General features: G+C 36.9%; 1 protein-coding gene across 2 annotated transcripts in view; it reads right to left on the reverse strand.

Moving 5' to 3' along the window:
- EPHA6 (EPH receptor A6) overlaps positions 1–18,065 on the reverse strand; it is a 369,996-nt gene that overhangs the window by 335,346 nt on the left and 16,585 nt on the right. For both annotated transcript variants that reach the window (XM_053970149.1, XM_053970148.1), the window contains exon 2: positions 7,415–7,479. In XM_053970149.1, the coding sequence (XP_053826124.1) occupies positions 7,415–7,479 (65 nt within the window). The remainder of the gene's footprint in view (positions 1–7,414; positions 7,480–18,065) is intronic.

Here is an 18,065-nt window from a genome sequence, read left to right on the forward strand (position 1 = left end):
AACACTGCTGAAAAGACACCAAACAGAAAATTAAATCAACCATTCTTCTTCTTTCAACCTACTGTGTTTTCCTTCTCAAACACAGTTCTCTACGAAGAGAGAAAAAAAAAGGCAAGAATGTGTTAATTTTCACTAAATTATACTCTCTTTCTTTTTTTTCTTCCTTACTGCCCTCTTTGGTAAGCCAAAATATTGCAAACTTATGAATGCAAAAGATGAATGTGCAGCCTACACAGACTTAAAAGTTATTTTTTGTGTGCACAACTAAAAAACTTAAATGTTTACTGTGCTCCACCAGTTAGAATGGTTCTCACACATAAAATAAGAAACACAACAAAAAAATAGAAATACTGCTACTGACACTCTTTGCCCTCCTTTGCTATATAATATACAATATACTTTGAAAAATAATCAATATATACAATAAATTTTGCCTTTACTGGGAGTGTGTATCTACACAAGACTGTTTAAATTAAACAGGAATGGAAAATTAATGCAAAAATCCATGCAACATTACTATCATCAAGTTCAGATTTACCACATAATAACACTAAAAACACAATAAATTGCATTTGGTCGAGCAGTTCAGAGACTGCTTCTAATGCTGTACTATTACAGATTATATATGAGCTGCAAGCATATGGCTGTTCTGCACTGGAGTATACAAATTTGTTTATAATCCTCCTCCATTATATCTGCTTCCCTTTAAGTGGTTTGTAGGTTTGTATTTAGCTTTTTTTTTGTTTGGTGGGTTCTTTTTGGTGGTTTTTTTTTTTTTTTTTTTGGGAGGATGGGTAGTGGGGTTTTTTTTGTTTTGTTTTGGTTTTTTTTTTGTTTTGTGGGTTTTTTTTTTTTTTGGTTGTTTTGTTTTGTTTTGTTGGTTTTTTTTTTTTTGTTTTGTTTTTAATTTATGACGTGTCATTAGGCTAGGAATGTTTTAGACCTGGCAAGTGGCAAGCACCAGTGGGCCCAAAATGTGTTTGCAATATCCAAATAAGAACACAACCATGTATTTGGTCAAGCCTCTGTGAAATCTGCAATTACATGTTCCACACAAAAATAATCAGGATACTGCTCAAGTGTATGTGCAAAAAAATTGAGAGTGACAAATACTATCACATTTCAGTGCTTGGCAAATTTTGTGAATTTACCTATTTCTGATGGACCATGCTACCATGACCCTGCATCCATCCAGCAGACTCCAAATTCCCAGCAGAGCTACAGCTATTTCTGTGGCTCCAGGGTTTTCCAAGAAAATTAAGATTTTTGCCATTTTACCAGGAAATACAAACCCAAAAATTTAGACATGCACCAATCTACCTGGACACTGACAGTTTCTGGGACATTCAGTTTTCAAGAGAAGCCTTTATGGTCTAAGAGATGCTCCTAAAAGAAACATGGAAACTGGATTCTCACATGCAAGTTGTCTCATTTGAGCAACTGCAACTCCTTTAAGAAAGCTTTCCTAGCCATTTAACTAGATCATGGATATACCTTATTGTTTAATCTCTGCAGATGGAAATTACTCTCAAAAATCTTACCCCTTGATTTAACCTTTTTCCTCAAATAATGACTTGACTGTCAAAAAGTATTCTAAATATGGCATTACAGAGGATGGTATCTGATTATGCCCAAATTACAGCTCAAATACATGACTGCCAATATTTTTTCTTAATGTCATCTCTGTAAATTCCCCATATTGTGTGAAAATCTGATTAGCTTCCTTCCCTTCATCCCTGTTAAATGTTCTGACAGCTAAATCCCTACCTTCTATAAAGTTCTTATTAAAACCACAGCCTCTGTAACACCTCTGAAATTCTGCTGGTGAGCTTTCACAGATGTAACTACATATCTTTACCATAGCTGAACTGCTGTAATAGGGGGAAAAACTTAGACTTTCGGATGCTTCTTTTTTTTTTTTTTTCTCAAAAAACCTCCTCAGTTCTTAGTTAAAACTTTACTTCTTGCTACTTCTGCAACATCTCCCCACACAGCTGCAGTTCTCTGTTCCACAGACTGCTCAGTGTGCCCAGGTGGCCAAGGAGGCCAGTGGCATCCTGGCCTGAAGCAAGAATAGTGTGGCCAGCAGGAGCAGGGCAGGGATTGTCCCCCTGTACTCGGCACTGGTGAGGTCACAATTTGAATCTTGTGTCCAGTTTTGGGCCCCTCAGGACAAGAAGGACATTGAGGGGCTGGAGAGTGTCCAGAGAGGGGTATGGAGCTGGGGAAGGGTCTGAAGTGTTGTGAGAAGCCACTGAGGGAGCTGGGGGAGTTCAGCCTGGAGAAAAGGAGGCTCAGGAGGGACCTTATCACTCTCTACAACCCCTGAAAGGAGGGGGTAGCCTGGCAGGGCTTGGTCTCTTCTCCCAGGGAACAAGTGGCACGATGAGAGGAAATGGCCTGAAGTTGCACCAGAGGAGGTTTAGATTGGATATTAGGATTTTTTTTTTTCATGGAAAAGGTTACCAAGCATTGGAACGTGCTGTTCAGGGATGCAGTTGAGTCCTCAGCCCTGGAGGTGTGTGAAGACAAGTCAATGTGGCACCCATGGACATGGCCTAGTGAGGGACTTGGCAGTGTTAATTTATAGTCAGACTCAGTGATCCAAATCATTTCCAGCCCAAATGACTCTACAATTTGTTTAGAAGAAAAGTGAAGTGAAATACTTTTAGATAGAAGTCTTTTTATGGTATTGCTGTTGTATCCTGGTAAGTTTCACACAACTTGGATTTAATTATGTTTATTTTGTCTCTCTGGGACAGAATTAATTCCTTTCCAGCTGCCCTTTGGTGCTATGTTTATACTGCTGACCAAAACAGTGCTGAAAACACACAATTGTTTTATTTAGAAAATAAGTATTAAGTATATAAACTTCCTTACATTTATAAATACAGTTCAAAGACAGTCTACTTAAGGAAATGAATAGCTAAAAATGTTAAGTATTGTAGAAGAATGTCCCAAGATATATTCCCCCCATCACTTTCTGAGATATTTAAAAGATGAAGGTGAAAGTGAATGCAGCTGCATTGAAAGAAATGTTGGCAGGCCAGCACAGGAAAACATCAGTGCCATCTGTGACAAACAGTACCAAGCCATTCAAAACTCTTGTTACCATAAACTACAGAAATGTCTCCTAATTAGCTAAGAATCAGCTAAAAAATAGATTGTTGATAAATGCATTTACTGTAAAACAATTATTTTAACAGAGAGGGTAATATAAACAGTCTGGTAGGGAAAAAACATCAGTACTATAACAAGATTAGTCTCAAAAATTCATAACACAGGAAGAATATTAATACTGTATATTAGTGACTGTTATTAAAAAATATATTTTAATCCCCTATAGAAACAAGATATTAAAACCAGAATTATTTCCCTGGATAGATCAATAGGTAAATTGCCAATTGACAAGGAAACTGTTCAAATAATTGTGGAAACTAAAGTAGTTTCATCACTCACAGAGTTGTCAAATAATTTAGAGGACTTCTAGAAGGTTCTTTACTGCTGAGGCCATACATTGTGTCTGCAATGACAAGTCAAGATAGCTTTTATAAGTCTTTTCCACAGGTAAATGTCTCACAGCTTTGTGCTGTGAGTCACCTTGCCCTCCTTTTAAACTGATTTTTGGAGTGGCTACACACAAGTTGGGCTTGTTCAGCCTGGAGAAGAGAAGGCTGTGGAGGGACTTTACAGCACCTTCCAGTGCCACAAGAGAGCTGGAGAGGGACTTTTCCCAAGGGCATGGAGCGATAGGATGAGAGCTGATGGCTCTAAACGGAAAGAGAGGAGGTCTAGATTGGATATTGGGAAGAAATTCTTTCCTGTGAGGGTGGGGAGGCCCTGGCACAGGTTGCCCAGAAAAGCTGTGGCTGCCCCTTCCCTGGAAGCATTCAAGGGCAGACTGGATGCTCTGAGGTTTGAGCAGTGTGGTCCTGTGGCCTCCTGCCCACGGCAGGGAGTTCAAACTGGACGATCTTTGAGCTTCATTCCAACCCAAACCATTTTATGATTCTATGGCAGAAATGTATCAGGACTGGGCAGGCCCTTATGGCAACTGTCCCCAAACCATAGCTTCTGAGCAAACTTTGCTCACAGAATTGTGTTGCAATGATTAATGCAATAGGAAATAAATAATTTTTTTTTAAAGTTATGTTGAAGACAGAAGGAAAATACCTCACCAACTGCAGTTAATAAGGTACCTTATTTTATTAGTATTACTGCTAATGTGTAAAGGAAAGTTGTGGACCACTGCATTTCAGCTGGACTTTGAGATTTTTTTCATTTCTTTCCTAGTTCCTAACTGTGTCCCCAAGGTCAGCAAACTGACTTTGGTTAGAATGCTGCATTTTACTTCACATGCACTTGAGCACTTGAGACTGCCCACCAGCTACCATTCACATCCTCTTCTGAAACACATGAACTTCTCTCTCCCATTTTTTGTACCAATCAAAAAACCCCAAACCTCTGTTCTATATTTTCAAGGTTATGGAGTGACAGTTTGGTGAGTAAAGATCTCCTTTCATAGTGCATGCTTTTTCATAAATCAATCGGTCATTTCGAACTATAGCCCAAAGAACAGAGGAAGTATCAGATGTGTCCATTATTAAGGTAGAAATTTTAGACAGCCCATCACTAAGAAGCTAAACTGGAATTCAATCAACAAAAGTTGATGCCATTGACCTCAGAGATATTAATGTTTTATGCTGCATTTTTGTAGCTCTAAGCACTAAATTTATGACCTGTTCAAAATACAAGGAAAAAAATCTGACACACAAATAAAACACATTTGTAAGAAAAAAATATTGCATTCTCATGCTTCAGGAAGAATGCACAAATAACTGGGAAGAAAATTTAAAGACAAAATCACACATTGCATTCCCAAGACATAGATAACACAGTTATCTTTGCAGCTCAATGATGACCAAAACTGCTGAAAACTTAAAAATGTTATGTCATGAATCTACTATAAATAAAAAGTTTGGGAGGCAAAGGTTAAGGTTCTGCAAGTTCCAAAAGAACCTCCTGATTTTTTTATCCCACTTCACCCTAGCCTGATAGTTTAAAATCTCTGAGGCATACTCAATATTACCCAAATCCCAAGCATTATTATTTCAGTTGCTCTTCAATTTAATGAAAACATTCCTTGTGACTGACTGTGCCAGTAAATTAATGACTTCTGCTAATGTCACAGGCTCAGGAAAACCCATCATCTCATCCTCCTAACATTAAAAATGTTCAGCAGAGCAGTAATCATATGTCAGTGACATTTTTCTTACACACATAAACACTACACAAACACTTTTAAATAAAAGGTTTGATTAAAGTAACACATTAGATTTCAATAGTATCTGAACAAAAATTTCTTTCAAAAAACACCAACAATTCAAAATCTGTCACTCTCCTTCGGGAAACAAGAAAATCCTATTGAGCCCATCATGGGACAAACCAGATTCTTATGTCTGCAGTGATAATCTCAATCACACCAATGATTGTGCCATATTCTGGATTATATCAGGATACAAGAGTAACTCAGATGAGGTAGCACTGTGGATATAAATCACCATCCCTGGAAGTGTTCAAAAAGTCTGTGACTGTGGCATTTGGGGATGTGGTGAACACGGTGGTCTTGGGTTAACAGTTGGACTCAGTGATCTGAAAGGTCTTTTCATAATGATTCTATGATAATGATTCTATTTACAATGATTCATATCATTCATAAATGATTCTATGATTTTATGCTACAAACCATTTTTCTGCCTTGTATTTACTCTAGCTCCTTTTGTTTTTTCAAACCACTTTGTACATTTTTGGAAAATATTTTAATAATTGAATCCGAGGTTCTTACTGAAATGTAAACTCCTTTATGTATTCTATTAAGTGCTACTAGTTCTTAATATACAGCAGTGGTCCTAAGACACTCAAAACCCTCATGAGGCTGCAAAACTATTGTTTAGGGTATGTATGATGAACCAAAAAATACATGTTATAATAGCTGTGTTTTAAATTAACTTGGAGCACACATGTTTTTGTGTTTGTATACTGTGGCTGTTTTGGAGTACCTAAAGCTTTCAAGAATTTACACAATAACTGCAATTATATCTTGTGTGCTTTCCAAGTGTACTGTGCACTTCAGTGGAGCTCATCCCAGTGCTCAAGCAAAACATTCCTCCCTGGATTTTTCTCATCATGGTAGATGACAGTCCTTACTTTTTGCTAGAGCAAAAATTCATTTCTCATTGTGGTGTATGACTCTATTTACTTTGTCTGGGATTTTTAAAGGAAACAAAACTTTCAGAATTATAACTCAGATTGCGTGAGACTGCATACAAAATGTAAAACACAGAAGTATCTGTGAGAGATGGAAATTATGCCCAGAAATACAAAGCAAAAGAGTAATCCATAAAGTTGAAAACAGGCTGAGATTAAGAAATGTCATATGGCTTGAAATCCCTGAAGGCAAAGACACAGAAGGCATTTTATAAAAATGGATTATTAAGGTGCTGAGGGTAGACAGTTTCTACTTCCTTCTGGAACAGAACATGGCAAATAAAATGACTGAAAATGGAACAAGATGTTTCTCTCAGGAAAAGAGTATTTTCTGAGCTCATTTCAGAGAAGCAAATAATTATATGCTTCATACACAAGAATCAAGAGATAATGCAAGCTAGTATAAAAATAAGTGATACACAGTATGTACAGTGACATCAGAAATACAAGTTGATGCAGAACATGTTAAATGCTCCAGAATAGTGCATCTTTGAAAGTGAAACTCCAAATGCCCCTAAAAATCTGTGACATGCATTAGCTGGTTGGAAAGAAAAGGTTCTGAAAGTGCAGCCACTGGCAAAGGACTGATGGTTGAACTCTAGAGAGCAAAAATGTTGTTCTACCCCATGCTCACTGTCCCCAAGAACAACAGACACTATTAATTCTTTCATTTTCCTGATTTAGGTAATCTAATGCCATATTATCAGATGCTAAAGTCCATACTTCTGCTCAGTTAAACCATAAGATATTTGCTCCAATTTGCAAAACAGAAAATTATTTTTCCTTTTATTTCACAAAAAAAAAAAAAAAAAAAAAAAAAAAAAAAAAAAAAAATTAAAATAGAAGAAGGAATTGTAACACATTCCCCCAGCACAGGAATTTTTTTTATATGAAACTTTATAATTTAAAACAGTTACAATTGGATTTAAATTAAGATGGATATTTAGTACTCAGAAAAGGAAGAGAAGAACATAACAATGTGTATTCTTGTCATTCTTGCATCGCAGCTCCAGTCCCAAGAACAACTAAAATCTTCCAGATAAGTCTGCATTTCAAGAATATCCACCCAGGTATGAGAGACATTTACTTCCAGAGTTTCAGAATGCCAAAATCCAGACCAAAAAAACCAAAATGGTGACAGACTTACCCCATTTAAGGGAAATGTTTTCCATCCTAGTTCTCCGAGGGCAGTTGTAGTATCAAGTAACACAACTGAAAATGGAAAAAGAAATTGTGTTTGTGGTATTGCTTGGATTAGACACAGCAAAGTATTAAAACAGAAAGGACTGAACTTGCCATGTTAGCCAGGTTCATTTGGGCTTTCATGGCTTACATTTCTTACCCAAAAAAGCCTCAAAACTCATAAAAAACCCTACATCTTTTGTAGAAATAATTGCCAAATCACAGACCACTGCTGATATTTAACCACTAAAAGATGCCTGATCAAACATGCACATTCCTGCAATCCCTTGCCTGGAAATCTGGAAAGTCTGTAGCATTAAAGCTAATAAAATACACAGTTTCAAAAGTAAGATTTTTTTAATGAAACCCATAAACTTCCCAGACATAAAGTTATACAATTTACAAACTGAGAACATAGAAAGACAAACTTCAGTTTCTCTCTTGGATGGAGCATCACAGTGTTAATATCAGCTGCATATATTTTGCATCACTTCTCTCATATTCATGTTCAGTTTTTTGATATAGGATAGGATGTGCATTATCGCATATTACAAATGTTTCTCCATTATTTTAATCTTAAATTACATTAACTTCCTTTTGCACTTCCATTCACTGATGCTAAAGAAAATACATGTAGCACATGAGACATTTTACCCACAGGTACTACCACCCTCTAATGGAATTGTTTCATCTGACCTTCTAACTTCAGAAATCTATATTAGGATTTAAACACAAAATTAAGTGTTATATAGGGCAGTTTATTGTAATTATTGAGTTGGTGTGTTTTGATTGCTGCGTTCCTCCTTACAGCCCACTAATTCCAGTTCTTCTTTGAATGGTTAAACGATGGAGAAAAATAATTAAGCAGTTAATTTGAAACATGACCCCACTGTCCACACATTTGTGGGGTTTATATTGCTGTGTGCTATCTTCTACCTCTTGTCTGTCCAAATAATCAATGTACAACTACCTATATAATGTGTTCTATTTAATATATATATAATATTATATATATAATATATTTATTTTATATATAATATAATATCTATATAATGTGTTTCTAGAAAGCAGTACAGCAGCAGCAGAAGCCAGGTCATGTTCTTCTGCCTTATGGAAAAGGCACCTTGGCATGGACACTGAACTTGGAAGCTTATTAGATGGAACCTGACCCAGCATCTTCCCTTCTCTTTTGTACTAGTGACACTTAGAGCACCTCTGTGTTTGAATGGATGGTGACTTTTAACCTGAAACTGAAGTTTGCTGTCTCGTTGACAGCCTTACAGGCAAGTAAAAAGCTCAGCATAAACCACATAAAAGCTCAATGGTTTATGTGAAGAAATAATGACAATTTTAAAATATATTCAACAAAGGGGAGTATTCTGCTCTCCACCTCTTCACCACTTCACTGTATGAATTGTGAATAATATGAGTATAAATTAGTAACTTTTTACAATCCCTATTTTACTTTTACTTAAAAAAAAGGATCACTATCCTCATTGAGACTACTGCTGTCTTCCTCTTGCTTAAAAAGCTGTGATTTACAGCTGTCATAGTATTTTCTATTTGTGTCAGGCTACCATGCTCTTGTGGAAGAGTCAAAAAAAGCATCTTCTCACTTGACATTTGATGCAGCTTTTTCCCATGTAAAACTTTTAAGTAGATTATAACTAGGGATCTGTTAACTCCAAAAAAAAAAAAAAAAAAGAAAGAAAAGAAAGAACCAAACACCACAAAACAAAAAAAAAAAAACACCTGGGTTTACACATTTCTTTTTCATAGAGAGAATGAGAATATTTCAGTTAATCTTAAGTGTTTGTTTTCTTTCCATCTCTCCCCCCATCCTCTCTCCACCCAGAAATCATGGACTATTTATTATGTCCTTTGTTTCCAGCTGCGTTTCAAGTTGTATCTTGCTCTTTGTAAAGTGCTATTCTTACAGACCTGCAGGCAGAAATAAAATTTTCTATGACCAGCATTAATTAGGGTGTGAAGTATCATTTCAGTTTTGCAATTTTTGTGGTAGCAAGACCACAATTTAATAAACATCATCCAGGTATTCAAAATTAATACTTCTGTGGAACAAGACCCAAAATACAGAAAGGAAAACTAATTCATTTCTTCAGTGGAGCCTGAATTAATTAATTCCTTGCCTGAATTAATCAAGTACTACTTGAAGGCTCAAAGCTATACATTAAAAAAATTAAAAACTAGAGTAAATTCATCACTGAAAGTATATTAAGTTTAGATTTAGTTGAGTCATGATCTGATAATATTCCTCATATACATTTACCAAACATCCCTAATGAGTAATTGAGTTTTGTTAAAATACAATTTTTGATACATTTGAAATACCAAGGCTCTTGAATGCTCACATATTTTCACCTGTAGCTACCAAATCTGTAAGAACTGGAAAATTCAAACCAATTGGGGAATTCTCCAAATGGAGAATTCAAACCACCAAACAACTGTTAACCAGAACTACAATGGTATCACCTTCAGAGTCAGAAATAAAAATCATAACAATGAAAAGACTGTCTTTCTAACAGGACTTGTATTACAAGACATGAAATAATTATCAGTCCAAAATGTGCAAATACTGAAATATCAAGTAAACCTTATGTTTGTGCTGAAGAAACACAAACTCCAGTGAAGCTGTGGATTCAAGAGAGTCTGCTATTCAACTGAGGACACAGATAAAGCAATAAAATCCTCGAGCACTTCAGAGGTTTGGAGATATCTACATGCTAGGCTTCAGTGTGGGACAGAGACACCCAAGCTATCTTTAAATGAGGTGATTAAGAAGCAGCCTATCCCCAGCAGCACAGACCTGATGGCAGACAAATCTGCACTGCCAAGGCGCTTCCAACTCACAGCTCTTATGGCAGAAAATCCCTCTGCCAAAGAGCTCCAGGCTAAGAGGAATGCCAGTAGGTAAACATCAGAATTATACACAGGAGTGGAGGCTCCCCCTCTGCCTGCAGGATAGGGAAAGTTTCAGAAGAACTGGAAATTCTATGCAGAGACTAAAAAAAAAGATGGTGGGCACTACTCCTGCGATGCTTATATTGAGAAAATTCCCTAAAAAGCTAATGGAATCACAAAGTGATATTTATTGACCTTTGTCCCTACATTTACTTATTTATGCTCCTTTGTATGCCATAAAATGCTCAATTTTTCTTAAAAAAAAATGAAAAGTGTCCATTACGGACAAGCCATTAGCTGCCGGCATAAACAGAAGTGTGTCCAGAACTACTGCAGTTAATATTTTATGGGAAAAGCTCTGAGTACACTGGTTGAGACTCAGCAATGTTATTGACATTTGTGACATCCAACCTCCACTTTTAGCAGGCACTTTTCTGAGGTGATGGCTCTTAAACTTGCACAGTGAACAAGAGTTTAGGTCTGCCAGTACAAAGTCATGTCACAATTCAAAATGAACTCAAAGACACTTAAAAAAAAAACTCTTTGGATAAAAAGAACTCAGATTTAGCACTTGAATGTCCTTTCTTGAATAACTGAACTGGGGATACTAACACTTGCATAATAATACACAGACTTGAACATACATCTGCAAGTCTATTGTTTAATTACCTGCACATTTCATTCATTCATAGAAGCGTTTAGCTTTTTATTCCAGCACCTACTTTAATATATCTTATTATTACTCATTATGTCATATTGGGCTTCAGTTTCCTTTTTTCTGGACATTATCTTACACTGCTATTATTAGACTTTACAACTGAAATTAATCTTTTCAGAGGTTTTAGCTGGTCCCAAGGAAACTGTTTTACCTAAAATTATGACGAGCAGAGCTCCAAGGACTGACAGGGTCCTAATTTTCACTCCAAAATACTCTTCTAAAGATGAACTCTGCAATCCTGTCTGTAAAAAAGCCTTTCAAACATTCATTTGGCTAGTTTCTTTTCTTCTTTTGTTTACACATCTCCAGACAGGGTATGTGTGAATTAACACAATTAATACAGGATTTTGGACAACTTCATGGAATCACAATCTGATACTGGATCACCCAGTCTGATCTGCTCATTTTAAACATTTCACTGTTACCTCTAGAGTGGGTAAGCCTAAGATTTGCAAGGAAAGCAAAGCAATACACAGACATTAATTTCTGAAGACAGCACTAATGACTCAGGAACATCTCGTCTGTACAGCGTAAAAGATAAAAAAAAACAAAAATATGAAAGTTTCAGTATCTTCCAGCAAGGTAGGGAGACATTACAGATGATCCCCAGAAATGGGCAAAACTGGCACCTTTTTTTCTCCCTGAGAACATTATTATTGACTGCAAAGTTTATTTATAAGGCAAACAGAGAGAGCTTTTGAAGTCTCTCACTTCCAGCCCCCAAGAGAGTTGTTGCTGTCTTCTGAAGTGTCTATACTTTCTTTCAGGATTTATAGGGGTTTTTTTCGTTGTTTTTTTTTTTTTTTCATTTTTAGGAAGAGGATCACATGCAGTATTCTGAAATCATTCCTTTTAACAGTATGTATTACGAGTCCTGGTTATTTTTATATCTTGTTTAGATATCCACGGTCACATTAGCCTGTTTTTTTTTGCTGCAGCATTGCACTCATAGGCTGCTACTACTCTACAAGATCACTGTCCTATACAGATTCGCTCCTTTTCATCTTTTTTTTTTTTTTTTTTTTTTCAGTTTGGGTTAAATTTTTGCTCTTGAATGTACAAAGATCCATTGGTTTAAACTAAAACAAATTTCATTTGCAAGGGCTGACTTTTACTAAGTGATAAAGGCTCCTACCTGTCTGCACATTCTCCTTTTTTCTTTACTTACTGCTCTTTTGTCAAGTATTGAGTTTATATTTGTTTTCATGTTACTAATGAAAATGTTAGTATAATGGTGAATAACTAATATCTCAAATTCTGTGATTTTACAGTCACTAGAACTACTTTAAGGCTCCTTATACCTCAGGTTTTTCTTTAAAACCTATTTGGTAGAAAAATTGAAGCTTACTGTCAGAAGACTCTATCATATTCTATTATAATATAAAAAAATTTCAACATATTACTGCTGTGGCTTGCCTGCCTGAGGAAGACAGAAAGAAGAAGGGGATATGCAATATCCAAGTTACCTTGGTAATTAACATGCAATCAACTGGGAAAAATTATTTAAATGCTTGGTTTTATGACCAGGACTGTTTTACATAAACCAAATAAACTGGCATTCATTATACACATATCAATAGATTCCTTTTCCATAATTTTCATTATTTTGCATTCAACAGCTATCTGGTTCAGGCAAGATTAATGAGATGCAGTAATAAAGTATGAGGAGCACCTGTCCAGATAGCAATTCTGCCAGGGAAGAGTACAGGAGTCACAGCAAATCAGAGAGTAAACAAAGTATTGACAATGCTGTTTGCCTGAGATAAGCAGGATTAGAGCCAGCAAAACAGAGAGAGTAATCCTTCCACTCTCCTCAACATTTCCAAGAGTTTTATGTCAGACTCCAAGAAAATCCTTGCTACCTTACAAAGAAGAGGGAGAGCTGTGACTAATTGGGAAGCTGGGGAATCTCCACTCCAGGAGGCTTTTAAGACACCTTGAACACTGTCAGGCCTGGTTTCTGCATAATCTCCTGTTGCCTTGGGGCAGAGCAGGGGAGATAAATGACTTCTCCAAATGTGAGTTTTATAAAAATCTAGTTACCTGGTTAATGGTGCTTCCCTTTTCTTTTCAAACCACATCTCTAACACCTACGCTTTTCCAGTATTCCTGAATTCCCTGAGTCCCTGAACTCATTAAATTTACCATCAATAGCCCAGAGACATCCTCAGCCAATTCTTTCAGGACTCTTGGAAGAGAACTATTTACACCAGATGGGGAGTACTTCATATTCTTCATGTTATATGAATAAATCACTAATTTCTATTTTCCTAATTTCAAACACATTATTTTCTGCCTCTTTCTAAAAATAGTTCAATACCACTCACACAAACATTTTTATTCATAATGCAATAGAGAAATTCCCATTTTCCTGAGTGTTGTGAGACTTGGGCATTTATCTAACACACTTTTTATTTTCAGTTTTCTACACTAGGTATTTTCTAACATGTGCTAATTTCCACATTTATCCTCTCTTTTCCATTAATGATTTCCATTAATGAGAAATGTTCATATTTCTAGTTTCTGCTTTCATGTTGCCTCCAATGTAGGCTGAGCTGTTATCCAAAGCTGGCCTTTTGTTACTGATCAGTGATTTCCTAATCAAGAACTTTTAAAAGGAATTTCCCCTTTCACCTTTCTTATTCTCATACTTGCACACTCACACAAACACTTTTAAAATTCTCTTCTGATGAATGAGAACTGGCCAGACAGCTCATTCATGATACATTCATCTTGTCAGTGCTAAGAAATTTGCAATGTTATTAGATGGGGTTATATTGGATAAATGCCTTTCTTTATCTTGGTACTGTTTTACTCCATTACACAAGGTCTCCAGTGAGAATCTTCAAAACCCAATTCCCCCACAGCACCATTTTTCTTTCCATACATTACATACAGATGCTTAAGGAATTATTTCCCCTCTTTTCTCATTTGCTTCAGTTATGTGTTTCAGTCTTACTGTTTCCTACAACTTCCTGGATAGGTATAATTTGAGATCCTGTGGCTCTGAGAAAACAAGATTAAAACAAACAATGGTTCTTTTGGGGAGAAAAAAAAAAAGCTCCCACTCACCTTTTACATTCAACTTTTTTTCCTAGAACACATTCTTACCTATCTCTTAGCAAGATCATTTTTCAAATGAAATTAAAATTTATCATATTACAGAGCCAATATGACGATCCTTTCCATATGCAAAGATGCATGTTCTCCTTAGAGGAGAAGAAGGCTGCTGTAACCCTACTGCTCCATCTCTCTCTGGAATGGAAACCAACATTTTCATACTCAATGTTTCAGTTTTACTACATCCTTTTTTCATACTTTCTTCCATTCTCATGTTAAAAATCAACATGAACCCCTTTATTCTCATGTTGTATCATTATTAGCACTGGCAACCATTGCAGACCCCTCAGTTACATCAGTTACACCTGTCTTTCTGAAAATAGGATTTAAATGCAGATTTTTTTAAAAAATTGGCAAGCTCTAAGTTAACTTCAGGGTTTCAAGTTTCCAACCACAAATATATTTTAACAAGAGCATTTTTCTTCCCTTACCAATGCCATTTCACTATAAAATAAGCAACTGCAATATTTTGAACACCTATCAAAATATCTGATAATCAATTACTGTAACTTACAATTTATAAATACCTAAGACAAGAGTTATTTTCAATAAACACGAATCCTTGCACCCAAAAGAAATAACAGTACAATTTTGTGTTCTGTTTCTTTCCGTTATTTTTATCCCTGTCTATAACTCCGGAAAAGATATCAAAGTAGGGGGAGAAATTCAACAATTTATCATTTAAAGGCATGCAATAACAGTCAATAAGAGATTCAGTCTTCCCCAGTAAGGTGGATTCCAAGTTTTATTTCACAAATACCAAATGAAGCCTTGGAAATCCACTTGATACATTCAGTGGCACCAAATGCATAGAGAAAATCTGTCAGTGCAGAAACACATGACAATTTCTGCACTGAAATATTTCTAGGATAACAGTTACAATTCCAAATTGTATATGGCTAGATCTTAACTACTTACTCTGCCACCCAGCAGGTTATCTTGCTCCAGGACAGCTGTAAACATTTCCTATTTTGAGGTCTCACATAGGCACTTGCTTCTCCCATGTGAGTCTTACTCATCAGCACAAGAAAAAAAATAAAACTACTGATGTAAAAAGAAAGCATTCTCAAATCCAAAATAAATGGGCTTACCTCAGAAAAAGATGAGGCCCCAAGTTTTCCTCAGGTAATTGTGGAATGGAAAATGAGTAGGTAATGTCCTATCTCTCCTAGCCTGTAACAGAGCTTTTTCCCCAAGAGCAATATCAAAGTGATTTTGTTGATCAATGCACTTTCAGACGGGAAAGCAAGGCAGGAGAAGGTTGTGAAATGCACAGCTCAGCCAGGAGGGATGAACTCCCACGTTTGTAATGCACCAGAGGGGGCTGAGCTCTGCAATGTCAGCCCTGCAGGACAGGCAGCGAGCACAGAACTGAGGAAGTCCTGGCAGGCAGAGGCAGACTGCTCCACTTTAATGTGCTCCTCACAAAGAATGAGATGGGGAAAAAGGAGTTTAGGTACCAGGGAAACAATGTGTTCTTACCACTGACTCAGCTTTAAGATACTCCTTTACAGCAGAGATTGCTGTTAAAATGAAGTGAGATAAATTAATGCTGTTCACAGCTCCAGAAAACACCACCAGACCGGTATTATTTTTCTGTGGTTTTGGTTTCACATGTGTAATACAAAAAGATCAAGAGCCAATCCTGACAAAAAGAGGAGTCACAAAATGATGACAGCAGCCCAGCTGCCCTACTTCATAATTTTCATTCTGCCTTGAAAATACTAATTGATATTCAATTCACCATCATGTTCATGTCAACAGTAGATTACTGGGCAGCATTTCCTAAATGAACACAAATACCTGACAGTTTTGTCAGCCCTGTTTATTAACCTAAGTATATCTTAATTAGGGAAATTAGAAACAACTGAAATTCAGACAAACAGATTTATCTTTCCTTGCACTGGTAAATGATTTGTGTGTTGAAGCCAGTTCTCTTAGGTTGGGACTAATGCTAAATTTAATATTCTTCACTTTGCTGTCAACCTTTTTTACTCTGCATCCTTACAAGCAGTTTCTTTTATGTCTTTTACTTTAATACTTATATTGGGTGGTGATAAAATGAACAAAAAGTTAATGTCACGACATCCATAAGTGAAAAAAAAAAAACATACAAAAGCTTTTGGGAAATTATAACAATACCTATACATAACTGTCAGACAAACTAATTACAAAGTTAATAACTCCATGGCTATTGTTCCTATACCCATACTTTTTGGGAATTCCTCTTCAAGGGGGGTAGAAACTTCCCTGTGGAGTTCATGGGCATAATCAAACCCACCTTAGGCACTCATTCTTACTTGCCCTGCTCTGATCCAAAGACATAGCCTCTCTAATAGTAAAGAAAGAAATGGCATTGCAAAGGTTTGCTGCCTTTTCCTAATCAATACCTGGGAAGGTTGATACAGAAATAACTTTCAACCTCATAATCTGTCTCTTTTTAAGTGGAGTGAGAAGTGTGGAGTGTGGAATGTTCCACAGCAGTCCCTTGAAAGAAAGAAGTTTTGAAGAGAACAAATAGGGACTGAGAGGACAGATGGCCACTGCTTACTCAAGTAGTCACTTAATAACCATAATGAAAAATTAGCAGTTTGGTGACTCTGAGGAACAGAACAGACAAATCTTAGGAGAGGAACAAAGGCTGAAGCAACTGAAGTTTGTGCTTGACTGGCAGCACATGCCCATGAAGATCTGTTTGAGAATCTCTGGCTCAAGAACTAAGACAAGGGACCAGTCCAGGATTTTTGGCAGAGCCCTTGAGGGTGGTGTGTTCAGAGCTGCAGAGCTGCTTCAGACAGGCTGAGAGCAAAAACTGGGAGTCTGAAACTCTCACATAGGCAAATCAGACTTGGAAACAACAGTCAGGGAAGTTCCAGACATGAAACACGAAGGAGGGTTCTTCTGCACTGCACAGACCCACCCACTGAAGCCAAAGATGCTTTACTGTTCTCTCACCATCTTCTACTATTTCTGTAATTCAGCCTAGGTTTTTAACTCCAGGCAGCTAAATCAGACTTTACCTACATCCAGTCCATATTTTTACATCAAAATGAAATGGGGTCATCCCTATTTTGCAGGCAGAAAGGCTACAACGCAGAAAGCAAAGCAAACATCCAGCCCAGAAATGGCAGATCCTGACTTGCCTGCTTTACCCAGCTAACAGGAAAGTTAAACGTGTCTGTGTGAAGTGGTGTAGAGGGTGGGAAAGCACAGCTGTTTTCAATCTCCATCTGTTGCAGAGCTGTACTCTGAACTACCACTCAGAATTCATCCACAAGACATACAAATTGGCCTCCAGAAGTGACAGGACATTTATTATTATCCACTCCAGACCTATGGCATTGCCACACACACAGGATGAAGTCAGTATTTCCTACTAAAACAATAAGACATGCTCCCTGATCTCCCTATTGACCCAGCATCTTGGTTTGGGCTGGGATAGAGGTAATTTTCTTAGCAGCTGGTGCAGTGCTGTGTTTTGGATTTAGTATGGGAATAATAAAGTCAACACAGCAATGTCTGGGCTGTTGCTGGGTAATGCTCACCCCAAGTCCAGGACTTTTCAATGTATCATGCTCTGCCAGTGCACAAAAAGCTGGGAGAGAGCATGGCCAGGGCAAGTGATCCAAACTGGCCAGAGGGATATTCCACACCCCAGAACATCATGCTCCATATGTTAACTGAAGGGTGTTGGCTGTGAAGTGCTTGGGAACAGGCTGGGCATTGGACAGAGATGAGCAAGTGAGTTGTGCATCACTTACTTTTCTTAGGTTTTATCTCTCTTTTTACTTCCAACTGTTGTTGTTCTTCTTCATCACCATTATTATTATTATTATTATTATTGTTGTTGTTGTTG

Source organism: Vidua macroura, chromosome 2, assembly GCF_024509145.1.
Source record: "Vidua macroura isolate BioBank_ID:100142 chromosome 2, ASM2450914v1, whole genome shotgun sequence".
Taxonomy (NCBI): Eukaryota; Metazoa; Chordata; class Aves; order Passeriformes; family Viduidae; genus Vidua; species Vidua macroura.